The sequence below is a fragment of the Pleurodeles waltl genome, chromosome 3_1 (genome assembly GCF_031143425.1).
Source record: "Pleurodeles waltl isolate 20211129_DDA chromosome 3_1, aPleWal1.hap1.20221129, whole genome shotgun sequence".
Taxonomy (NCBI): domain Eukaryota; kingdom Metazoa; phylum Chordata; class Amphibia; order Caudata; family Salamandridae; genus Pleurodeles; species Pleurodeles waltl.
The window spans coordinates 1628828869-1628855985 of NC_090440.1; the positions used below are offsets into that span (position 1 = coordinate 1628828869).

At 40.8% G+C, this 27117-nt stretch overlaps 1 protein-coding gene across 1 annotated transcript in view; it reads right to left on the reverse strand.

The window, feature by feature from the left end:
- LRP2 (LDL receptor related protein 2) overlaps positions 1-27117 on the reverse strand; it is a 363947-nt gene that overhangs the window by 279351 nt on the left and 57479 nt on the right. The window contains exons 2-5 of the mRNA XM_069225286.1: positions 25020-25127; positions 10154-10276; positions 4629-4745; positions 814-924 (exon numbers count right to left, since the gene is read on the reverse strand). Of these exons, the coding sequence (XP_069081387.1) occupies positions 814-924; positions 4629-4745; positions 10154-10276; positions 25020-25127 (459 nt within the window). The remainder of the gene's footprint in view (positions 1-813; positions 925-4628; positions 4746-10153; positions 10277-25019; positions 25128-27117) is intronic.

Below are 27117 nucleotides of genomic sequence, written 5' to 3' on the forward strand. Positions count from 1 at the left end.
AATGCTGGACCCAATGAGGCAATTATTTTGTATTCTTCAAATGTGTATCATTTCATTAAACTTGAGAAGAAAGTTATAGTTGCAGCACATCTCTAGGACTGGGGAATTTGCAAGCCTATCACAGTGCCTCCTACAACATTCAAAAGAACTAGGCGCATTCCTAGAGTCCAAGCAGACCCAGAAAAGATGTGCATTCATGCCTCGTATCTAGAGAAGATTCCTGCAGAATGTACGAACAGGTTACATGTAAAATGAGGAAAAGCCAATCCTTCCTCTGCCAGTGAGTGGGGGATTTGAGGCGTCTACAAACAACTCAGGAGCATAAAAGTGAATTTAGAGACGACATGGTAGAGAATTGTCAGTACTAAACTAACATAAAGCCTCATTTACATGATGTATCTATTCAGGTAACAAATAGAGAGTTTTTGTGAGTTACTGTTTTCATGCTGTTACTTTCTTGTACACTGAGGTTAATTGTAAATCAAGAAATGAAGAAAAATGCACGTTAATCATTTGAGGCAGTCGCTATCATAATTCAAAGCACTTTGAGGATCATATCTGTTTGTACGGCTTCTTTGAAGTAGCAGGAAAATACAATTTGTGCCACTGCAAACACCTCCAGCTTGTTCTAAAATTATGATACTGACACTGCCTCTTGTGCCAGTATGCAGTTGCAACTGCAACCCTTACACAGACACAGCTCTCCTTTTGCAATACGAATTAGGCGTGATCTACTTGACAACACACAGCAACATGAAATCAGGATCACCCACATCTGAAACAGATGTAATGGGCGCGATATGGTGAACTTACTGCAGTTGCTTTCGTCAGACAAATCTCTGCAGTCCGTTTTCCCATCACAACGCTGACTTGTGTTATAACATGCTCCGTTTGCGCAGGACAATTGGCCACACGCAGGGTATTCTACAAAAATAATGGTTGCCGGAATAAATTGGACAATATCACATCATCTTACATAACATTTGCAGCTCTCATACAAAAATAATATGCATACATTTCCTCAGTTAATGTTGGCATCAGGGGCTGCTACACCATGTGATGAGTGGAAAGCAGAACCTTTCACATTCCATACCATTTGCAAACTATGTCGACAGTGGACACCATTTTTATTTACTTTTAAAGTGGGATATGGTCACAAAAACCAGCAGCAACTAACCCCCGAATTCTACCATTTTGGTCCTCAGACACAACACACGTTTGTGTTATCCCTATGTGTTGATATCTCAAACCGGACAAAATGTAAATCATGTGGTGTACAATTTGCCTTTAACTGCATAACGTTATTTCTAATTTGTCTTTGTTTGTCGCAAACATTTGCTGCCTATGTTAGTCAACCCTGCTGGATAATTCAGCCCTACGCTGCTGCATAATTCCTGTAGATCTGGTGAAGGATAAATCACTATGAGGAAGGGTGTGAGCCACTGTGTCCTCCGGTCATGACATATACCCCAGCAGCATCTTTCAAAATCAAATCTATATGTTCAAGGTAGGTCCTAGCAAAAGACATTGACATTACAGGGCATCTTAGATTTCGCCTACAAGACCTACATTTGGTCCCATTGACATGTTCCTGAGGGGATACTTTTTCTGCGAGTGCTGGGAAAATCCTTGTATCCCCTTTACTTATATTGCATAATATCATTGTTTCATGTGGAAGGGAAACCCGAAGGTGCATCCGTGTTTTCTGCTGGTGATCCAGTTATAAGATAAATGGATTCAGTGCGAGAAACAACCAGTTTCGACGTATTACTTGCTAAGTTGCTCAGTTAATATTTAAGGTGTTTTGCAGTTGAGTGGTCTTTCAGATCATCGGCAGTATCTCACACATGGAGTCCGAGCTCGGCTTTCTTTTAAAAAAAAAAATATGCGCCTTCTGCAGAGTTGTAAGTTTTTCGCTTGTGCACTACCTACACAAAACTCATGCGCTCACAAACACATGCGTGCACACACACGCACCACACATCTGCCCACCACACACCCACAAACACAAACATACACCAAATGCACCCACACTGAGCTATCTTTAGAAGACCCTTCATGGCTGCATTGGGCCTGTAGGCTCCAGGTAGCTGGACTGATTCTTTCCTCCTTCACATTGCCTGCCATTCATTGTCAAACACACCTTTTATACATGTGTTCTTAAGCATATCTGAGAGCAAGGTTTCCAAGCCCACAAATAATTTGGCTGAATTCCCTGTTAGCAATTCCAGTTGTGTGTTGTTACTAGCTTCTCATGTACTATTTCTTGGTGTTTGAAGACATCTCTCTTGATGTTACATTAGCAGGCAAAATTTAATTCGTTGTTCCTCTACTCATTTGCAGTCCATGCCATGAGGACACACAGGATACTGCACTTTTCAAAGCAATCCTAATTTTGGAAAGCCACTGGAACTGAGGCAATGAAAATAAAGTGACATGCATCCTTCTTGTTTCTTTTGCAATCATGGTGGGTGCCTGTGTGTTTTCCATGAATCATGGCGCCAAGGGGCCAGCAGCAGTCTGAGATCAGGGTTTATACGCCCGCCATCAACGTCACTAGATGAGGCACCATGTGATCAGAGACACGAGGACATATCCAGTCCTGGGCGTTTTCTATTTGCAAATCTTTGCTTTAGGGTTTGCTCACCCCATTTGCTAAATTGAAATGTACCAAGACTTCAACTCCCAGAATGCATAACATAGTTAAAGGAAACCCTTGGACTTAAAAAATGTGTCCCAAATGACATGGAATCATCTGATGTTCTTGCATTCGTGTACATTTCAGCCGGACAGAAGACAACATTCTGTAGAAAGTCCAGCTATAGAGATGTAGAGGAGGTCGGTCAGTTAAAAATAGTTTAAAACAATGTTGCTATAAAATGGTAAAGTGCTACCTGCACGCATTCAAAATATAAGTATTGTATTATTAATAGGTGAATATCAAATAGAAGTTAAATGTTATTAGCCACATTTACGTTAAGGCAACCACAAAAAAGGATGTTCACAAGTGTAGCTAGGTTACAAAAATGGATGGGCATTCTAGGAAATATTCTAAGTGGTGAGGTGCCACTTTAGCTTTTGAAAACTCCTGCATCATCGCAGTCTAAAGAGCTTCTTCATTAACTGTGCGTTGAAAATTTCCATCTGGGAACTTGGCTACATCTTCACCATCACAAAGTCGGCAAAAAGCCATTCAGTTCACCCCTTGTACGGACACCACCTTATGAGTCACAAAAAACTCCTGTGAGATTTATCCTCAGGAGTAAGTAGAAGAACCAACAGGCAATGCCTTTGGTTCCATTGAGTAAAAGCTGTCATGCAAATAAAGTTTCCAACTCTAATATAATATTATGCATCGGGTGTCAGCCTTCGGGGCACCTGAAAGTCATACACATATATCAAGTTTAGTGGCTGAGATATGATGTAATAAGCGGGACGGATATGCCGCCCTCAGTATTACAACTCCCCATCTGCCAAACTCTAAAGGAGACCTTAAGTACCTAACTCTCTGTGCGACCTTTTAGACATTACTGTTTGTTAATATACCCTATAAAAGTCAATCATTTCATCAACATTTACGTGCTATCGTTTTTCCATTTAAATATACCATAAATGAAATATTCCTGTTTTCCAATATTCTTTCATTTAACTTTAGAAGTGCATAATATATGGTGCCCGATGTCTGTAGTATGTAGATTCAAAATGAAATCAAAAAGTAGAATTAGAAGGCCCAATTCACAAAGTCATTTGCAGATCTAAATCCACTTAGATTAGCAAATTGCTCAGTTTAAGAGTACCAGGTATTCAGTTAAGGTGACTTGGACTCATAAATCCATGTATTCATGTGCAATATTACCCCATATTTAAATAATACTGTGTGTGAGAAAATTCTAGTCAATTTAGTAGGAAGTGTGCATTGCAGAGTTGGGTTTCCCTGGAAGTTTGGGAATAACCATTAATTGGAGAGTTTGTGAGAATTACCCAACACACTATGTAAATGCTTGAAGATTTACTCCTGCAAAAAGCAGAAATCTATTCCTTTCCTGGAAGAAGGGAAACAGATTGTGGGCTTGAAAACCTTGCTCTCTGATATGCTTAGAGCAAATTGATAATTGGGATTGGGCCAGCTCCTCGTGAATAATTGTGAAGGATGTACAATTGTGCCTGCAGAAATGCTTCTGCATGTTCGCAATTCCATATTCACAAATGTATCCCGCAACAGTTGCAGGTTTGGAGACATAACCTGGGAAACCTTTGTAAACCCTTGGTGAAGATTTACTCATTTACGAACCTAGTGTTTTTTTCACATCTAAGTACTGCAGAAGCATTTTCATAGAGATTTTCTGATATCTTTAGTTTCACTGATTTCTAATGCTGCAAAGGGAGGAATGAATATCCCTCTGCAGTACAATGAGCCCAGTAAGGCTTCACCACAATCATATAACTCCATCAGGAGGACATCAGCACTAATCCACAAAAGAATCTGCAACGAAATGCTGATAACAAGAAGCATATTGTGACCATTGATGTCTGTCAACAAGCCCCTTAATCTTACAAATTGATTAAAATGCCAAAGAAAGCAGAGGGTGAAATCAAAGCTGGTGTTAACATATAAAAGAAAAACTCACGGCAGCCCCTCTCATCGGCTCCATCCGAGCAGTCCCTGACGCGATCACACCGGTAAGTCTGCGGCACACAAACTCCATCAGAGCAGGTGATTTGCTGACTTGAGCAGGTCCCCGTCGCTATAAAATATAAAACATATGGTTCCATCTGTTTTAATTTTCCACATTCTAGATTCCAAAGGTGGGTTTGCTGAATGGGTAGGAAATCACAAAGCAGAAAATCAGTTGCTACTTTTCTAATATGATGACCATAGTGGTAGGTACCATATGTTTGTAGATGTTTGCATCTTTTGTTTACAATCTCTGCTCATGCATCATTGAAATTACAGTGGATGGAGTCATGCATGGTCAGAGCAAGTTGCCACCGAGCTGAGCTCACCAAGTACTACAAATGTAGATGACCCCACCAGGTCTCAGTTGCTAATCTTCCTAGGAGGATCCCATGGCCTTGTTACTCCTACAGAGGGCCTACACTCCACACTTGATCAACTGTGATTTCTACCACTATGAGATGGCACCTGCCCTCTGTTAACGCTGACCTTTCCAAATTTTCATGTGCTTAAAATGTTGAATCTGCATAGAAAATGAATTAATATAGAAAAATAATATACAATTTTGAAAACGTGCCTTCTTGAGTGGCCTCCCGTCATCACAAAGTGTCCTTATTAACTGTCCATTAATATGGAAACTCATGCTCTTGTGTAGATTAATGTAGTAGTGTGTTATATTAATGATTATGTATTATGTATTTCCTTTAATAATTGTAGGCCTTAAGTTAGCGAGGACTTGGGCCTAGTTGCACAGCCTCATGTTAAGTTGCACTGCTTAAATAAATCACACAAAATGGCTGCGTAGAGAAATTGATTTGTATTTTTCCACTGTGTTGACCACATGCTTGTAAATGATTTTCTTTCCCCTGAGAACTGCTTGCTAGAAAATGCTGTATTAGCTATTGTTACAATGTAAAGTTTAGTGTGTGTGAAAGCAATGTTCCCAGGAGCTAACGATGGATGCACAGACTGAAGTACAGAGAGATACTAAATTGTTACTTTATGAGTCCGATGACGGGAACAGGAGAAGAAGAGCCAGTCATCGACATGTGAAAGACAGTTTTGTTATATCTTCGGTTTGAGGTTATACTTTAATTGGACTAATGGCTAACGTATGATTCTTTGACCAATGGCAACGTGGAAAGTGTTCTGGATGATTTTAACTCAGCCGGACTGCACAGAGAAATGCGGCCCATTATGATTATTCTCATCTTCCAGGCTTTTTCCCACTTTGATATCCTCCTGAGAGGAGTTTGTTTATTCTGCCTGAGGAGCTGAGCAGTTCCTGAGGACTTTAAATTCTATCTTTAACTTTATTGCTTAGACTTAGATGCTGAATGCTGATCCTTAGACTATGCCTTACAAATGGTTCAGATAGCTTAGAGTCCCCTGTTCTGAACCATCCCTTTTCATGGTCCGATGCTGACCGAACCGATGTCTAATTGACGAAGACAGTCACAGTTTGATGATCCATACTGAGGCAAGGTATAATGAAATGTCATTGTTCTTGTTGTAATTGGTCTTTTGTTTCTAGGTACTAACCACTACTTTTATTGAGCCATAGCTAGATGTTTTTCAACTTTGTGTTGACTAAATTGTTTTGCATGAAGCCCAAACATGCTATTCTAATCAGAAGGTTAGCTAGGAAACTCACTGAAGGTGTTTGCTAATTGTTAACAACAGTTAATGCAATTTCTGTGCTGAATCTAAATGTATGCCATTTCTACTGCGCAGTTATTCTTGCTATTGAGTGGTACTGTAATCCTAGAGTGCGTAACCATAAATGCTTTGATTAAATTGAGATTCTTTAGATGATTTTGTCAACCAATATTGTTTCTCTATGTTTATCCTTTGATTTTGAGACAAAGTTATGTGATATTAGCATTGTTAATATAGGGAAATAAACATTCTACAGTATGTTTTACATAAAGTTGTGATTATTCATGGCCAAAAGGGTCATGGTGAGTGGAATTAATGACTCCAAAGATTATTGATTCTATTGATTGATATTGTTATTGATTTGCATTGAAATTGAGTCCTATGGTGGGATTTACTCTAAGTGCAGTCAAAAGGTCCATTGAACCCCTAACGCGTCCCCTTATGAATTAAAGATAAAAATCCAAATAAGGTCAGACATGCTAACACCTCCAACCTATCAAGCAACTCTCTGTGTCTCAAAGTGAATCGAGCTGCTGTAGTCCATGGTTTGATTGTTAGCGGGCCTGCAAAAATGGTGCAGTGGAATCTAGGAGATTCCACTGCACCATTTTTAGTGGCATCTTTAAAGCCTGCACAGAGCAAGTGTTTAAAGGAGGCATACCATTATTTATAATGGGCCTCTGTGTCCTTTGCAGGATTAGCACCAATATGTTTGGCACTAATTCTGCAAAGCACAACTATAGCATAAAAAATTATGATGCCATTGTCCCTAACCTGCACCATAGTGCACCGTATGTTAAATAAGGCGCATACATGGTGGCGTTAGGGGGGCACAATGGGCCACAAGGAAAGTGGCGCTTAATAACATGAAGCTCCACTTTTCTTAAATCTGGGACAAACATTCTTACAGGTGAGCCCCAAACATCTGAGAGAGAGAAGAACCAGAGCGTTACAAGTGAATCGGCAGCGAGCCATTGACAGCAGCTGAAAGTACCACCACTCCTTCACTATGCTTATTGGTGAAGCTGCCGACCACACAATAAAATTCACATATAGCACTTTTTGGGGGGATCCTTCCTTCATCTTCTAAAGTGTAACTTGGGCCATTTCCAATTGCTGTGCAGTAATATATTTTTGTTTTGTTGACAACTTATATTTTTTCTATATGAAAAAGTCATCACTTTAAGTTCTGGGCATACCAAAGTGACCACACCCCTCCGGTTCATTACGAACATTGTTTCCAGTCACAGTCTTTAGTGGAATAGCCTAATGTATTCTGTTTTTTTTTATTCCACTCAGCTAATTTGATTAACACACCTAAAATCAATGATGTGTAGATGAAAGGATCAAGACTGGAGAAAGTGTCCATAATGACCCGAAGTGGGGAGGTCACCCTAGCCTTATCATGTGTTTTTAACGTGTTTTGACATATTTCCTACCAGTGTTAGGGTTGTCACAAAACAATGAATAAAATAGAATCTTAAATTATCAAAGATTTCTTTACCTGGTATTTGGCTTGAAGGTCTTAGCTGTGAATCCTGCTCTCTGGTAATTGTGTGGATATTTTTGATGAGTTTTACAAGTTGCAAGAAAAACACAATAACGTTCTCTAAAGAAAGTGGAGTCTGGTAAAGGAAAACTCCCAGATTTGGGTTGGTGTTGTTACGGACTAAGAGTTAAAGAAATATTGAGCATATTGCAGTTGTAATCCCCATTACAATTTCCCTCGCCGTCATTCATTTTATTGGGAGATTAAATTCACTAGCTCTTTTCCACATCAAAGCGCTACCTGTGGAGTCTGTGAGACCTTGGCTGCTGCAGCAGAATGGCTGCCAGAACGACGGTGTTCCTTTTTAAAATAATAATCAGCTTCACCGGGTGAGCCCCACTGACCAAAATAGTCGGTGCCAAGGTTTGAGCGCCTTCATCTTTTTTCAAAGTGTATCCTTCAAGAGTCAGCTGACGGATTCAGAGCCACCCGCACCTCAAATTCCTAGCGCCTTACTGTGTATGTGACTCAATATAATCCCCTCTGCTAAGTCCTCAGTTAACAGGGAGGCAATAACGGAAGTGGGTACCAGTCACTGCACACTGCAATGTATAGTCACAATTACTTGTGTGAAGGCTGCAAGCTTCTGTTGTACTTTAAATGGCTATTCATTAGAACCTGTTCGGTCCACAATGGGTTGTTTATAAGAAGGTCAGTTAATGTGCTTTTGTGTTGACTGTTGTGCATAATTGAGTGGCTAACTGCTGTGGAGTCTGAATATTTCTTTCTGAATGAATGTGATATTTTATATCGATAAAATGCCTCATAGAAGGATGCTGAGAACTTTGAGCAGTTAGAAATGTGAAAATATGTGGCCAATGGGAAGCCAAGAAAATAATATATTTAATTAAGTATGGCAGGCTGTACTCTTTTCTTCTAATTAAGTGGAGGGATGTACCCTGCTGCCCCGGTGGAGTGCAGCCTGACATATTTAGAGATTTCCACCGTATGGGCAGAGAGCTCTGTACATTCAACAGAGCTGCAATCATGGCTGTTCCACTGAAGGCATAGAAGCTTTGCTGTGCAGATGCCATCTTCAATACAGCAGCACAGCAGCATTTTTTTTCTTTTTTTTTATACAAAGTACTCAAGTAGGAGTTTGCTGTTGAAATACAAAAAATGAATGACTCTATAGTGCAGTGAGTTTATGCCAATTGGTGGGATTATTAATCCTATTTCCTGTTCAAGACCAACAGGTTTGTCCTTGCAGTACTGAACAATAACAAAATGACATTACTAGGGTTGATGGTCTGACATCCATTGACCAAAGGCCCACTGTCATTCAGACCACTCGTCAAAGGTTTACATTGGCGGAGCCAGTGTAGGCTCCACCTTCAGAAGTGAGGGAAAGGCACCTTTACCGGAGAGAGAACTAAGCCATGTTTTTGACAGAAAATCTTGTTCACCAGAAACTGAATAAAGCTATAGTTCTTAAAATTAACCAACGTGACTGTAAAAATGTGAGATTTTAGCACTTGCCTCTATTTCTATTTCTGACATTAGTTATGTTTATGAACTGATTAGCCACCAAACAAGATCTGTAGAATGTATTTGTAATTGATTCTGCCTTGGCCTAGCAAAGCTGTTGCACAGCTGTGATGCTTTATATAAGATGGATCAATTTTTCTGCATCCTTTATGCATGATGATATGTGCTTTGATCAGGTCCTGTCCATCCCGGGCAGCTGGTGGGGGATACGCAAAATCAGAACCTGGTCTCGCTTGTCAAGGACTTTTCTATAAGCCTGACTGTACAATATATAAGATGTATAATACGCTTCAGCAATCCAGTAGTTTAAAAAACCTGGAGGTGACCATTGCTTTCATGTTGGGAAGTGGCAGAAGAACTTATACAACACAAAATTATTCTTCATATTTGCTTCCTTTCTGGAAACCTTTTCTAAACTGTAGTGCTAGTTTCCATTTTTATTCAATCTTTTGCCGCCATGAAGATTCAGTGTACATATGCTTAATTATTAACATAACATGCATTGCTGCAACTAACAATTTCCATTTTCTGATTGGCTTAAGCCTTCTATGGCATTCTTCATAATAAACCAGGTTAACCATCATGGTCAAATACGTATTTTAAAAATATGTTAAAATGTAAAACTTGAAGTAGTGCAATGAATGGGAACAAACCATCGTTTTATAGAGATGTCTACTGTGACGTTTTGTCTATACAACAATCTAGTATAAAGTAGAAAATGCCAGAGGTAAGTGTTGTGGTCGAAGCAGAGTCAGGCAAAAAGTATCTCCAAAATGACTTACAGCACTGTTGGCGTTCGTCAGATCCATCATCACAATCTTCTTCATCGTCACAAACCCATGATCGAGGGATACAGTCTCCATCACTCACACACCGAAATTCATTTGCTTCACATGTAGTTGGAGCTACAAAAATAAAAAATAAAAATAAACAATTATTAAAATGGTGTTTTCAACACCAAAACACTCCTATTTCCCGCATTGATTCAAGCTATCTCTCCTGTGTACTTCAGTTGTCAGACCTCATACGGCCACACAGTATTTCTTGCATAAGTGCTATTCAACATGGAAAATTGAGAAATGACCTTTACAATATTTTGGCAAACTTATTGGAAACATAGAAATAACTGGCATGACCTGAGGTTCAAGAATATAAAACATGGAATTCTCGATGATTAGAAATGTAAAGGTTTAAAGGAATTTAAAGGTGTGTTGTTTTGTCCTTGTACTTGTTCTATAACCTTCGGAAAATGGTGAGTTCCACTTAACTGTGATTGTGTGTCATATGCTCTGTTGAATTTACATACGTTAGAAGTACATTCAGTAGAAACGGATTTCATTTAAAATACTGGAAGTGTTGCACTGGTTGTACTACTTTTATAGCAACTGTATATTTATTTTCTTTAAAGGACTGGATTACAATAAAATTGCATTGTTGATTAATATGCCATTTTCGTTTAACGAAGAATTTTCAAATCCATGATACAATGATAAAAATTACAGAAGCAAAACGCATGAATAATAAATAATCATAAAAGGCTGAAATAAAATTATTGTCTAGATTCTGTGTATTTCAGAATATACAGAGATTGTTATCCCAATGCAGGGAAATCATGCATACTACGCAAAGTGAATGAATGATGGAAAGCACCACGCCATGTAAATGTTCAAACTCTACAAAATGTGCAAATGAAACCTTAGCAGCACTGTAATGAACTACTGATGTACAACACAAAAGAATCTGAAAATACAGAGCACGCAACTGAAAAATCTGTTTTCTCCTTCCATACTTTTGGGAGCTAACAAAAATACTGATGCATCCAACTTGTTGGAAAAAGTGAGTTTCAACCGATTGCATAAAGTCCTCTCAACACTGACCCAAAATTACAGATCTCATCAATCCTTCCGTTCCTCAGGGGAGAGACATCTGCCTTCTTCATAGGCAATGGATACGCTGTGCAAGCACATGCTGCCGTCTCTCGCTTCCTGTGCCTTCTACATGCCTTGCATGGGCACTTGGACCATGGGAAATCCAGAGGCATTATCTTGCCAGAACTATGCCGGTGTTCTATATCTGCAAGGCAACCCATTTTCCAAGGCCTAGGGGTCCCAAAGACAGTGGTAAACCCAAGGATTACATTTTCTGAGATACAAGCGCGCTCACTCACAAAAGAGGAAACCTGAGGATGCCTCTGCCAAAAACGTGCTCATGTGCAGAAGGCGATTCCCAGTTTTTACGGTGCATGTATGCACTGTCAGCAGGGGTGCCTTTGGGGGGATGATAAATGTCTCATATACCACCAAGCTAATGAAACCCCGTGGCCAACTGACCATATGTGGTAGGCATGTGAGAGAATACCCTTCAATGAGGGGAGGTCGAGCTACTACCAGCTATGAGCTGGTGGCCTCCACCACCACCTCCTGAATAGCATCTTTCTGTGCTCTCAGGACATGTCAGAAATTGATTGGAGAATGCTTCCACCAGATCCTGACAGTAGGGGCTGGTGTGCCACAGGTGGTGGCTGAGGACGGGGTACCCCTTCTGTCTTTCCCCAGCAGCACCGCTACCTAGTTTATTCGTTCACTTTATGTTTTTTTAATGATGTTCAAGTTGTTGGTTTAGGGGTGCGACAGGCACGTGCTATGGCACGTGCCAGACACATTACCTGAGATGGTGATATCCCTGATCAGTTTCCGCTGTGCGCTCACAATTGTTTCAAGTGGAAGTCGTTTTTAGGGTCGAGCCTGCGTTGCATGCGCTCGCGCATGCGTATCGCAGTGAGACTCTTTAGTGTTTAGAAAAGGGCTCGGAGCCCTGTCAACATCACGTCAGTGTTTTTTATTGGTTCCTGGGCTTGCCTAATAAAATCTGCTTGCTTTCATTAGTCGAAGGCACGCATACGGCATGCCTTTTCCGGTGGCTAGCCCTCCTCGAGCGCAGCGTCCAAGTACAGAAAACATGCGTGGCTCGCTGTTTTCCATCGGGCTCGTGGACTTCTTTTTCTCTAATTTACGAGCGCGATCTCGCTTGGCAGAAGTCGAGCGCTTTACATAGTTAATTGCACTTTTTCGGTTACGTATATAAATGCACTTTTGCCCGATAGGTGAAAAGTCGGGTTAGGAGTTTCAACGCTATCAGCTCTAAAATGAGCAAACGCGAGACCCGTTGCATTGCAAATGCTTGTTATGAGGTTGCCAATTATACTGCAAAATGCAACTTGTAGCTGGTTAGAAACATTTTAAGGAAACGTTTTTCACTTCTTTTTAATTATTTGCATTAGGTATTTAATCCTCAGTCAGTTCATCCAAGTTCAATAAGTGAGAATGCCCATTCATGTTAAAAAATCTTTGTTAGTAAATCTTCAGGGGTCTAAGTGATCTATAACTAAAAATAAATTCTGATCTAGGCTGAAAAACACAATATTTCACACTAACCACGTTCTCAATGTGATAAAGGTTACAAACCAAATTCATATTGCTTACATTCAACATTCACTGTTTAGCACCTCATGTAAGTTCCTCTAATTTGTATTATACCGTGTATAGATCAGGGTACCCCCATCTCTTTGAGAGTCTCCTTGTCTCCAAGAAGTCATATCAAAGTCCTGAGAAGTTTTCCTAACAGTATGCACACCTCTTTTTAAGGAAAATGAGTTGTTTCAATAAGTTTGAATCAAAACAAATATTTTCTTGCCACAAAAGACCTGTTATGGAAATATAACTTTCTTTTATTGAATATTGGATAATTCTTTCTTGAAGTTTATCATTCTAGCAAGAGGGTTGATTCTTGACATGTTTTGGGCATGCCCCTTCTTCTGAAAACAAACAATCCGTCAAACAAATTGTAAAACTATGTCAAACGAAAAAATCATTACTGTCTCAATTATAATAAGATAGCTTAGAGAAACTCTGTGCCAAATGGGGAAACCGACACACAGCTAATTTATTTGAGGGGGAGCATACAAATATCCATGCACGTCACAAAAAAGTCTGCCATTAACAAACAGAACCTCTCGCCTGTGGCTTAAACAGGAAATGCTGCATATTAATTTGTGGGAACTAAGAACATTGGTTAATGTAGCCATTGAGTACTTCATAATTTCATAATTTCTTTACACACATCCTGGTATCCTAGGGCAACATTTCTGGAAGCATTGTTGTATCTTATACATATATACATATAAATACATATAAAAAGGTATATTTACCTACAATATTGCACTCACTGGGTGCACAAGGAAAAAGCCTGAAGAATAAAACAGATGTCAGGCAGAAAATAATCTATGCTGAAAATAATAGGCGGACAGAATTCTCATCCCAATATCACTTCAAAAGCCTGATTATTTCCGACAATTTCAACATGTTGTGCCAGTTCACCAACTCTCGTGTATTGGGTCTTGAAACAGTGGATGTAACCCATAATAAAAATACAATTGTGTCTATACTGGAAATGGTCCTCTTTTGCAGGGTCATAACAAATTCAGCTGCGGTTTCTTCTGGAGAGCAGATGAGCATCGCCCCCCTGCCCGGTGCGAGCCGCACAGGCAAAAATAAAATGGCAATGAAAAAATTAATTGTCATTTTACTTTTACCTGTGCAGTGCGCACTGGCGCAGTGCCAGCCTCGAGCCCAGAAACATGCTGGGCGTGTCTCCTGCTGCTGATTGGCAGCAGAAGACTTAAGCAGGGCTGACTGGATTCTCCAAAGTGCGCATGTCATTTGGCTGGCTGTTTTGCATCTGCCAAAGTGACATGCTCTCTTTGAAGTACTCCACTCTGCTATCTTAAGATAGCTGGATTGAGACCAAGAACAGGACTCCAGGGCCTGATGTAGCGCCCAGCCAGTCCGTTCCATCCAATCCAGGCACTTCTCTTATGCTGGTGAACAGCGTGAAAGCAGTATCTGAATTGGTTAGGGGAGCTCTTCCTCTATCGGAGAGCAGAAGAGCACAGAGGAGGACACGCAGCCCATGGCGAGTGCCATTTTTTTCATTTATTTCAAGTGTGTAATGCATGTAAGTTTTGTTGGCCTTAGGACTAACCAGTGCTAAAATGCTTGTGCTCCCTCCCTAAAACATGTTTTAATTTGTATTTACATAATTGGCATATTTAATGCACTTATTAGCTTCTAGTAAAGTGTACGACATGCACTCATGGTCTTTAAATTAAATGCTACTAGTGGGCTTGTAGCACTGCTTGTACCACCCACTTAAGTAGCACTTTAAAACATGTCCCAGTCTCGCCATTGCAGCCTGAATGCAGTATTACACATGCCATGTCGACTTAGCATTTCAACCTTGTTGTCAGGCCTTAAACTCCCCTTTTAAAGCATATGTCACCCCTTAGGTAGGCCCTAGGTATCCCAGAGCACAGGGTGCTATGCAATTAAAAGGTAGGACATAAACTTTTAGTTTTACATGTCCTAGAAGTGGAAAACTCTCAAATTCGTTTTTCACTACTGTGAGGCCTACCCCTCCAATAGGTCAACATTGGGGATTCCTTATTACATTTATTAGGCTGTAATTCCTGATTGGAAAGGGTTAGACCTGTCATGTTTAGTACCTATGGAATTGTAATGATAAATCCTCTTTTGTGGTAAAGTCAGATTTATTGTTCCACTTTGGAAAATGCCACTATTAGAAAGTTGCAATTTTTCTGTTCTTAGCCCTGTGAGCCTGCAGCCTGTCTCCAATACCCATCTGGGTTGGGTGACAGTTAGACTTTGTGCATTCCCTCTAGACAGCCACACACAAAGGGAGCTTAGTTGTGACTTATGGACCATCAACATCCTGATGGCCTACCCTAGGCAGGATTGGCAGAGGAGCTAACACTTACACCTGAACAGGCAGTGGCCTGCTTCATCACAAAATGCTGCACAACTCCCTGCAGTGAGTCTAAAGACAGGGCAGGAAGAAAGGACCTCTGTGCACTTCAAATACCATTCTTTGAATTTACCTGCACTTTAAAAGTGCAATTGGGTGTAAGTATTGAACCTCTGCCCCTACCAAATCAGTACATTTCTGAACCTGTGAAGACCTCTGCCAGGAACAAGGACTGTTGTACTGCTACAAGGACTGCCACTCTGGACTGCTGCTCTGGAAGAACTGTTGTTCTGCTGTGTTGCCCTGCTGCCATCTGCCCTGCTGAGGAAGGACTGGACCCATCTCACTGGAAGCTAGAGTGACTCCAATGGCATGCTGGCTTGCCTCTAGTTCTGACATCTTAGGAGCATTAAAGACTTCACTCACCCTTGCTACAGCCTCTGGATTCTGCCAACTGTGAGTCCTGCCCTGCCCAGTGGTGCCAATATAGTCCTGGGCCCTCGGAGTGGGTCCTGCAGCTGTTCCTGGAAAATCTCATGCATCACCCTCATTGAGCTGATCAGAACCGCCACATCTCTCCTCGACACTGATGCTGAGGACAAAGACATCGTAACATCGACTGCGCAAGCCCAGGATCAACGCATCACCTTCGTATCGTCAGCAGCGCGGCTCAATGACAACACATTGCCTCATCACAAGGGGTTTGACACCACACTTCGAGGACATTGCATTAAAGATTGGACGGCTCAATGACAACGCATCCCTTACTGCATGGATCAGAAAAGATACTTTGCCTTAACAGCACCCTTTCCCACTCCTCACATCGGATCTTCAACAATGAATCAACCCACCATACAAGGTACTCTCTCAGCGGGCCAAGGTTGGTCCCTGTAGCCAGCCGACGCTCCATCATGGTTGTCCTAAACTTTGGAATCTTTAAGCTTCTAATCACTATGTTTGCAGACATTCTTTAATAATTGATATCTTGACTTCTACTTATTGGATTTTTGACATATGGTCTTGTTTTATTCATAAAAATATAATCTATTTTTCTAACTTTGTGTGGAGTCTTTTTGTAGTATTTCCACCATGTTATTGTTTGAGGTGTTGCACAAATAATTTACACATTGCCTCTTAAGTTAAAGCTGCCTGCTCTGTGCCAAGCTACCAGAGGGTGAGCACCGGTTAATTTAAGGTATGGACTTACCATGACTAAGATTGTGATACCTACTTGGACAGGATGCATACCTCTGCCAAGTAGAGACTCAATTTCTAATAGTTCTATAACTGAGAGAAAGTTTTGGGGGAATGTTTTTGGAGAGTTGTGATCATATGACATCTACTCCGAGGAGAGACAGTTTAGGGAATCACTATTTTGCTTCTTTCATGTTGTTGGTGCCCGTGTCTTAAATGGCCAGTTTCATTTAGATCACCCAATGACTTTGTTTCAAAGCTTTACAAATAAGATGGTCATGTCGGTTTATTCCTTTGCCTCTCTGCAGTTATTCCTTTACATTCGAAATCAAATATGTAAAAGTGACCATTTATCCCAATCATTCTGTAATAGAAGCTCTCATGTTGCTTTGAGTTTCCGTTCCTGTCTTGAAACGAATTTCAAAATCAAGCAAATAAAAAGTATACAGTGGAACAAAAATCCTACTCAACAATATGATGCTTGGAGGGCCTCTTCAGAGAGGTTGCAGGCTCCAAAATAAAGGATGCCACAAGTGAATCAAACTGGATTAGTGAAAATAAGTTTTTGACTAGCCATGTATTTCAAAAGTTAGGAATAATAAAAACCCAGCAGAAGAAATGACAACATGAAAATGTAAAAAATAAGTAGTTTACTAAATCATTGAGAATTTACAAGTTAAACAGGGAATTTAGAACATTGAATATAACATAATGTAATACAAATCAATTACTACAGTTAAGAACACTTACCTTGATGAAAGTTATTTGGAGTGCTAAGAGATTCCAAAAAGAAAATATGGAATTGAATTATTCTAGGCCTAAGCTAGCAAAAAATTTAAGGAGATTTTGGATCTCTATAAACAAAAAAGAGAACGGTTCAACTAATGAAAAGGATAATGATGTTACTGAAACATCAGAACTAAATACTTCAGTTTGTTTTACATGGGACGATTGTCTCTCTCTTTACCCTCTTTAACTGAAGATGAAAATAATGATATTACTCCATCTTGTCAAAGCTCATAAGACAAGGATATTATTCGCACAAGTAGAACAGATGATGCCCTGGAGCCACATGTCCTGCTGCTGCCCTGTTCAAACCTGACGTTTATTTCTGGGCTGAGATCGTATATTTATTTTTTATACATCATCAGCAACTAAGGGCCATAACAGAATTTTGTCAAGGCTCAGTATTACATCCTTTATATAAAAAGGATGCACTGCTGATCCTGCTAGTTACAGATGAATTATTAGATGTGGAGGCCAAGTATTTTGCAAACCTTATATTGAAGGAGCTTGAGACCTCAACCTTTGTATTCACCTCAAGGCACTCTGCAATAAGGGTACGTATGATATGTAAAGAAGCCAGGACCCCACTATATATTACGTTTTAGGCTAACATCAGACCTTCTTCCAAATTAGCACTAGAGGAAATTCAGGTGGTTTTGGAACACAGATGACTCAACCCTGAAAACAAAATCTAATTGTCCGATTTCCTCTGCAGCCTCAAACCTTGTAGTCATTTGGATTGCCTAGCAACTTCAAAGCTGAGATTGAACTTGCTCTCCTCCATCCAGGGCATGGGGCATTCGATGTACAGCGTAAAGTTGGTGTCCCTAGCCCACCTGACTGCACTGGTCACTTGTCACTATAGAACTGCCTTCACCTAAGAAGTTGAAGTTGAGTTATTAGTTTAGAGGGATAAAAGCCCCACTAAAATAATAAATACAATACATGTCAGACTGAACCTTAAGTCACAAAATAAACATATGCTTAACCTCCTGGAAGCTTGGCACAAAAGTAGCCAGGCTTAACTCAGAGGCAATGTGTGAAGTATTAATGCAGCACTCAAACAATAATAAAGTGAAAAACAGCACAAGACAAATCCCAAACCAATCTAGAACAACAGAGTACACTTTAATAAATCACATTACACCAACATAACAAACAATATACACAGTAGAACCAGATATATGAGTTTTTAAAGTTTTAGGTGAAAATAGTGTTAAGTGTTAAGACACGCAAAGCATCACTGACGGTAATCTGGTCGCACTTCAACAGGGTAAAGTCACAAGTTCAGGCTAACCATGATGGATCATGGGTCAGATATAGGGGCCAGGCTTGTCTTACTGAAGAGTTACCTTCTCAGGCTCAGTCTAAAAATGCCACCGTTGGCACCGGCCAGTGCTGGGAAGGGAAGCTTTTCTTCTCAAGGAGCAGGTCGGATATTGCAGATGGTCACTGCTGCAGCACAAAAAACTGGTTGTCACTGGAGATTTACATTGGTGGTTGATGTAGGCTGTCACTGTTGGTGGAAGGGCAGGTTTCACTTGAGCTTCACATTGACAATTATCATGAACAGCCATTGTCGGTGCAAACAGCAGATCCTGCTGGACCTTTGTGGTGGCAGTTGTTGTAGCCAGTTGATTATCGGCACAAAGAGGTCACTTTGTGGTCACAAGAAGCCAAAACATCACGAGCTTCAGCTTTTCTTCAGGAGGAGCCCACACTGATGCCAGTTAAGGGTCCAGAACCTAGGAGATACCTCTTGGGGATCAGGACTCACTCCGCCAGAGGACAGCAGCAGGGCTCAGGCAGGTTAAAGGCAGGGCTAGTTGGTGCTGGTCATTTGAGTAGTTGCAGTAAGGCCGCTGGAAGTTTGTTGTTGTCCCTGTAGCTCAAACAGGTGATCAACGAACTGACTCTACAAGTCACTCTGGTGAGCCACGGTTCAAGGTAAAGCAGGTCCAATCTTCCTTCTTCGGACAGCAGGGAAATCCTTCTACTAAATCTTCCACAGCTCAGTGTTCAGATGAGAGGTTCTGAATGTCCAGCATTTATACGTAGCACCACACATAGTGTGGCGTAATTTCCTCCAAAACTGGTTCTAGTTGGTTATTCCACTTCCCTTGGTCCTGGCTCTAAACTGTCTAGGGTGTCAAAGGCAATGGGAGGCCTGGTGTCAAATTCTATTTTTTTTTTCCTTTTTTTTCTTTCTCAGAAACAGGGTTTTATTTTTAGAACATGTTACAATGGAAACCAATGGAAATCGCACAGTGAACACAGGGTGAGCAAATGTATCAATAAATTAACAAATCACAGTACAGCACTATAAGATGTCATAATGCCAACATTCTAGCACTATCCTCCTAACTGCATAACAATAAGTCTCTTCTGATTTAATGCCACTGCACATATCACAGCAAACGTGTCACATAAACAATGGAAAGCTTCATAACTGAACTGTCTACAATGCGCAAGCACCTCGAGAACAACATGTCCCTACAAAACATCAGAGCAGGTTTTACTGAGCTAGTGAGAAATTGAAATGCATGCCCAATGCTCCAAAAGACGAGGTGGGCTCAAGGCATAATTGAGGCATTGTTTTACCCATGCCAAGAAAACACAGACTAGGACAACTCCACATTATCATTTCAGTTGCAAATGACTCATGTTAATTGGTACATCGACTATGATTTTTTTTTTTTATTTATTGTCAAATTCTCTTATGAGTGCTGCAGGGCTTTTGAAATGTAATCAGGGCAGATGACAACTCCCCCCCAGCTATTCAGTCAGCAATATGCTCTCCCTTCACACCTAGGCCGCATTTGTCTCAATGTAAGGAAGCAAAACAGACCACCAACAGGAGAGCCACACACAGTCATGTGATCCAGGACCCTGGCAGAAGGACACAGTTGGTTTGGGCAGGAAACTACCAGCTTTCTAAAAGTGGCATTTTCAAAATCATAACTCAAAATCCGACTTCACCATTAAAGATGATTTAAAGTTACAATTAACATGAGTAGAAACAGCATTTCTCTATCTGGTCCCAAATTGAAGTCAGCACTTAATCACTGAAATAAGGTAACTCGGTGTTAGTCAATGGACGAGATAGCCTTGCAGCAGCGAAAAAAAAGGAGTTCTCCATTGCCATGACATGTAAAACTTAAGTACATGTCTTATTTTGTAAATACCATGCACCCTGCCTTATGAGCTTTTAGGGCATACCTTAGAGGTAACTCATAAGTACTAAAAAGGAATGTCAAAATACCTGTCAAAAGATTTACTTTGTCAAGTCAAAACAGCAATTTAAAAGTGGCCTGAGACATGTTTTAGAGTGCTACTTTAGTGGGTGGCATAATGGGTGGGGTGCTGCAGCCTACTTGTAGCAGGTATTTTACAGGCCCTGGATCCAGGTAGCACTATTTACCAGGTACTTATGGGTGAATTCATTGCACCGACTGGGCATATGTCTAGTTTAGAAAGTTTGCAGGAAAGAGCACAAATGCTTTGCCACTGGTTAGCAGATGGAAAGTGCACAGGGACCGAATGCCAATGAAAACAACTTTAGCAAATCCGGGGAGAACAAAATGTCTAGGGGAATACCACGCTACCATGTGCCCCCCCCTACTCAGCTGAAAGCAGACACAACTACCCACCTGCAACCGATTTCTCATCACTAAGGTGGGAAAACTTAAAAAGACCATTACCATTGGCATTGTCAGTCCCAGGGCAAAATTCCACAGTAGAGTCCACCTCTGCACTTTGTCAGGTATAGCAAAAGTGATCTCTTTCCGAAGCCACAACTGCTTGGCATTTGGGCTCAATACACCTTCTTTCCCTTCAGAAAGCACTCAACAGTTCATCTTTTCCAATTTTCTTGGATGTGTTGATTACTTTAATCCAATGCCACCACTACATTTCAGAACTTGGCTGTTCCAATTGTATTCTCTTTGCTCTCTCTGCTCCCAAATATTGCTATTAGTATCCTACATTGTTCACAATGCCCTTATGCTCTCTCATGTAGCAGCCCTACATAATGATCTTAAATAGGAATACAAAATATGCTTGGTCAAAGACTAGCTCACAGAAGGTGTTGTAATGCTTAGTCCAGGCAAAGTACAACACAATTACCACAGTTGGATAAACATGAGCATGTGTGGCCAGAGATATTAGTTGACGCAATAGACAATATCGCATACTAAATATCTGTACCTGCTGTGAAAATATTGACTAAATGATGAAAAGCAGGCAAATCAAATAAGCAACAAAATAACACAAAGCAATGTTGTGGCAACACTGGGCACCCAGTTACACACAATATGTATTATTCACAATCAGTGAACACTGAACTGTTTTTAGACCTAAGTGGAAATGGAAGAGTGCGATCGTGCACCAAAATCACAACTCTCAACGTGACAAACTAGTCACAAACACCAGAAATATTGTGAAAATGTGCATGGTAAGAAAGGAGAAAGGATTCTACAACAGTAATGCAAATGTCTCACAGTCAACTATGCAGAGTTGTGGCACAGGAAATATATGTTTATCCCGTGGTTTAGGCTCAGAGAGTGCCGGTGTATTAAATGGTGTATACCTCATGACTTAGGGATAGCAGGGTCAATGCCTCTGCAATCAAGGAAGGCACGTCCAGGTACTGAAGAGAGACAGACAGCTTTCAAACCCACAGGGATGATCACTGTGTGACTCACTGGTGCAAAGGTACACAAAAGTAATCACATAGGACCTCTTTGATCTATCTGGATCCTGCTAACGCAAAACCTGAGTGCTAGACCTCCACACTGGAAACATGGGTTAGGAGACCCACAAATTTGGCAGTACTTGTTCTGACATCCAGGCCCTCGTAGGGTGGTGACTGGCCTGTGCTCAAAGCACACCAGGTGGAGGCCAGCAGTAATAGAAAAGGGCAAGCGAGGAGAAACCACAAAGAAGAAGAAAGGCACAACTGTAAACAATGGTGAATCGACAGAATGTACTCAGGAGACAAGGTCACTACCCAATTCATCTCACTTGTAGATTTTGTTCTTTTGGCTTCCTTCCACTGATCTCAGGGGTTATTTGTGCTCTGTTTTTGAGTCCCTAAACTCCTTGTTCTGGTTTGGGACTTACGCAGCGAAACTGTCAGCAGACTGTCAGGCCTGCAAAACTTCAGAACAGCATCATACGTAGTTTAGCCTCAAGGAAATCATCAATAAACAAACTCAGATTCAGGAATCCCCACTACAGGACCCATCCAGGTATGAGTTTGTATACATCGTCACTGAGCTACTGCTTAAATTTACAGTGTTTGAGGAGCCGGTACATACTTTAAGTTCATAACTGCAATCAATTCAGTTGGGACCGAGTTTCTATCCTCAAGGGAGCTTATGGAAATAAAAAGCCTAACTTTCCTTTTTAAATACACTACGAGCACCAGTCCCTATGGAACGTGAGCCAGGCATAAACTCCGGGGTTCTGATCGTTCATGAAACCTTCACTATTCCATTCAGAACAGATCTAGTGTGGGGGCAGGGGTTGTCCCTATGATGTCTCTGTTGGCAGGAGCCACCCTCTGTTCTGCACACATCATTTCCTACTAAAAGATGTTGGGAGCAGGTAGAGGTAACCCTACTACAGGCTCATTGAAGGCCCTGTAAATGATCCAGTTCCCTTCATGATGTGTGACTTTGTTTCATGCTAAAGTTTACGAGGCACAAGGTGCCTGTTCTTTCTTCAAGAAAGAAATCTACTGCACATATTCGATTTAATTCTGCTGTTATTTTAACAAGTAAAGTAGTAACGAGATCCTGTCCTAAATATCTCAGTAAGAGTAGGCAATCTACGGTAACAACAAGGTTTCAATACCAGGATAATATTTTCAAACGTTTTGAGTGATCTAAAATGGTACATTATATTAACCCCAATGACAGTCACTGAAATGAAACAAATCAAACTAAAAGATACATTCTTTCGAAACAAAAGCAGGAGCTGCCATGTTGCCTATAGTTACACAGAATGTCTTGTATTATAATAAATACAATTTAAAACAACGTTTTTCAATATTTCACTTGTGCTCAGCACACACAGTGTAGAAACTGCAAAGCAAAGGTACTTAAACAAGTGTGTATCATCATTTTCTGGCGCCAGCTATCTTAGTAAGGTTTTTGAGACTGTGGAGAATGTAACTTTTGTTAGACATAACAAGAATATCATAATCTGACGGCATTTCGAACCGCTCATGAATTATGGGTTATATTCAGTATGATGCCAATTTAAACAGTTAAGTACTAAATTTGAAAAAGAGGAGTTATATAGGGGGTGATTCTGAGCTTGGCGGGCGGCGGTAGCCGCCCGCCAAGCGGGAACCGCCAGAAGACGGCGGTCATTCTGGGTTTCCCACTGGGCTGGCGGGCGACCGCCGAAAGTCCGCCCGCCAGCCCAGCGGGAAACACCCTTCCCACGAGGACGCCGGCTCAGAATTGAGCCGGCGGAGTGGGAAGGTGCGACGGGTGCAGTTGCACCCGTCGCGAATTTCAGTGTCTGCTAGGCAGACACTGAAATTCTTTTTGGGGCCCTCTTACGGAGGCCCCTGCAGTGCCCATGCCATTGGCATGGGCACTGCAGGGGCCCCCAGGGGCCCCGCGGCACCCCCTACCGCCATCCTGTTCCCGGCGGGAGAACCGCCAGGAACAGGATGGCGGTAGGGGGTGTCAGAATCCCCATGGCGGCGGACCGCACTCTGCCGCCATGGAGGATTCTCAAGGGCAGCGGAAAGTCGGCGGGACACCGCCGACTTTCCGTTTCTGGCCGCGGCTGAACCGCCGCTGTCAGAATGCCCAGCGGTGCACCGCCAGCCTGTTGGCGGTGCTACCGCGGTCGTTCGCCCTGGCGGTTTTTACCGCCAGGGTTAGAATGACCCCCATAGTGTTGAGTTGCAGGAGAGACAGATAATTGAAAATGGGGTAACTTTGTATCCTCCCAATTATCAACAGAACAATGGAAGATGAAAAATGAGGCTGCATTAGGTTCAAGCAAAGTTCAGTGGATGTGTCAAAAATAAGGAATTTAAGCAGTGCATGTTGATGGTACCTGTGACAAAATATTTGAAAATATTATTCTTTTGTCCTCATAACATATGATTCCTTTTGCTTGTTCTGTATAGTGTAGGTGGGAAGATTCAAAAGGCAGGCACTGTCTCCTTTATAATTTGTGGGATAAGCAGTAACATAGAAGACTGAGAAGCCTTGGAATCAAACCTATTCATTACTGTGATCTGTCCCTCTGGATGTGGTATGAGGTTGCTACTGTTACTGAATTGATAATTGCCTTTGCAGAGATTAACCACTAGCAGCCACTAAGCAGCAGGCTGAGTAATGCGTACCCACAGAAGGCAGGCAGGCACCAAGCAGAGTGCAAAAGCTGAAGCATTAACTTGACCGCTCAACATTACTTTGTAAAGACATTAATACAGTGAAGTTCAACATCAATTTAGGTTTAGGTTTGAAACACAGAATATGAAAGCTCAAATTGGTACATGTCAATTGCCACAGCTACCATGGTTCACAAACATAAAAACAATACATTAAATGTATGCATAAGGCCCTACTGAAGAGCCACAGCTTACAGACAATCAGATAGTCAGCTTCTTAATTATGTTTGTCTTTTCCTAATATGTACATGGGTACTGAGAGGCTGTTATCTGCCCATCAAGCCTAACATGAAAGGTCCTCTACCATGTACACAGTGTATGTTCATGTTGTTGTAAAGTATAGGTATTTTCTAGGTCATTAGTGGAAGCATGTCAAAGTTTGAAAATTGTTTGGGCCACTCAAATAAGTTTCACTGCCTTTGACTTACGACAGCCAGCTTCATCTGTGTTATCCGAGCAGTCACCCGTTCCATCACATCTCCAGCTAGCGGGAATACAACGCCCATTCCCACATCGAAACTGTGAACTGCTACAACCTGAAACACATAGAAAACAAGAACAGTTATTAACAATCCTGATTCTGTTAACGCCAGCTTAATTTCTATACCCGCAAATATCCATTAACTAGTACCTGGATGATATCTCTTAACTATAACTTTCTAACTTATTTGTGAGGAACACATCACACAACATCATGCACCTTGCAGTCACCTAAATACAAAAATACATTTTTGGGCATTGCATATTTGGGATTACTAGAACCTTGCCATACAGTAATAAATGTTGAATAAACAAATGAACATATCACTTTGGGATGCATCAGAAAATGATGATTGTTTTCACATTACAGGAAAGTTATGACCTCAAGCAGAAGCCGTTCATCATAGAAATAGAACAATTGTTAAGACAAGCCCTGCTATGGTCCCCCATGGTGGAAGCAATGCATACTTTCCATTGAAAGTCTTTCCATACATACAAATGAATCAGATGACCAGGAGATCTTCCATGACTACTTTGAATATCTACCTGTAAAGTGGAGTGGATGTGTGTGTATAGCTCATGGCAATATTTTTTATAGACACAGCACACATGGGTTAGTGACAAACTCATTCAATTTCAATGTCCATCGGTTCAAGTATCACTGGAAAAGTCCCTTTGATTGCACACCCTTTTAAATAGATATTTCTTCTTCCACCATGCACCTGGTCCATAGGTCTATTACATACACCATCTCTTTACAACTTCTAAACTAGTGCTTCAAAACCTTCATATTCTGAGTCATCACGTAAAATGAAATTGAATACATAAAATAAGACATACTGCAGAATGACTTTCACTGCCGCATGCACACCTGCTGGGCAGGTATAAGTAACACATCCAAAAAACAAATAGGGTACAATTGACGGATCAAAATAAAAAGAACAGTTTTTCATAAGAAAGTCTTGATACAATTAAGTCCACTTTTGGGGAGATTAAACATACTATGGCTACAAATATTTAGAAATGTCATGTTGACCACTATTAGTAAAACCCTGTAAAGTATTAGGATAAGATGGGGTCCAGGTTATCTGTCATAAGGCGTCCTGATTATCAAGCCTTTATCAATAATAAAACTTGTAATGGAATACTCAAAGCAGTGGTTTGACTAGCTATTAACTCCAGATCCCATGGATTACTTTTTCCTATGTGCTAGAAAAGTTTAGCATATGTAACAAGATAGTAGTTACTTAACAGATATTAATAACTCGCACAACATTTATATTTTCAAAGAATATATCTTTGCCAAACAAAGGTACTGTATCTATATTCTCAGTAGGTACACAATATGCATATTTATCGATCTACAGTCATGTATATATAAAGCTCTAGCTCATAAGTGATCCATGTTTGTTTTAAAGATAAATGGATTGCACTGGTGATCTATGAATCTACAAATGTGATTTTATTTTATTTCAATAATGACGCAGAATTGCTCACAGCATGCTCTCTCACTCATTTCATGCAACTGGCAATCTTCAATGACCAGATCATGACCAGATTCAAGGAGTGGCGTCTCTAGAGGGGGCCAGATGGGGCCCATGGCCCAGCTCTGTTTGTCCTGATTCCCCTTCCATGTCCCATCACTACAGATGCTGAATGTACTAATGGGCAACACAGGAAAAAAAGCACTGCAGCTTCCACACAGATTATTGTGGTCAACTACCTATCATTGCAAAGCAGATTCGTTTGTTTAAAAAAAAACACTGAAATTCAACAGTTATAGTTATTTCAAGTAACTATAATGCAAGCAACCGCAATGCACAGTGTTGCAGTCAATGGTGTCATTTCAGTTGTCATCAGTAATGTTTTCAATGATGTTACAGAAAATGCCATGAGTGTTGTAATATGAGACCATAAGCAGTACATGGAGAGAAAGCTATTTATAGTTACCTGAAATAACTATAATTGTAGAATTTCAGTTTTTTTTTAGTTTAATACGTAACATTTACACTGACATTTGCAACTAACTAAAACAACACTTTAACT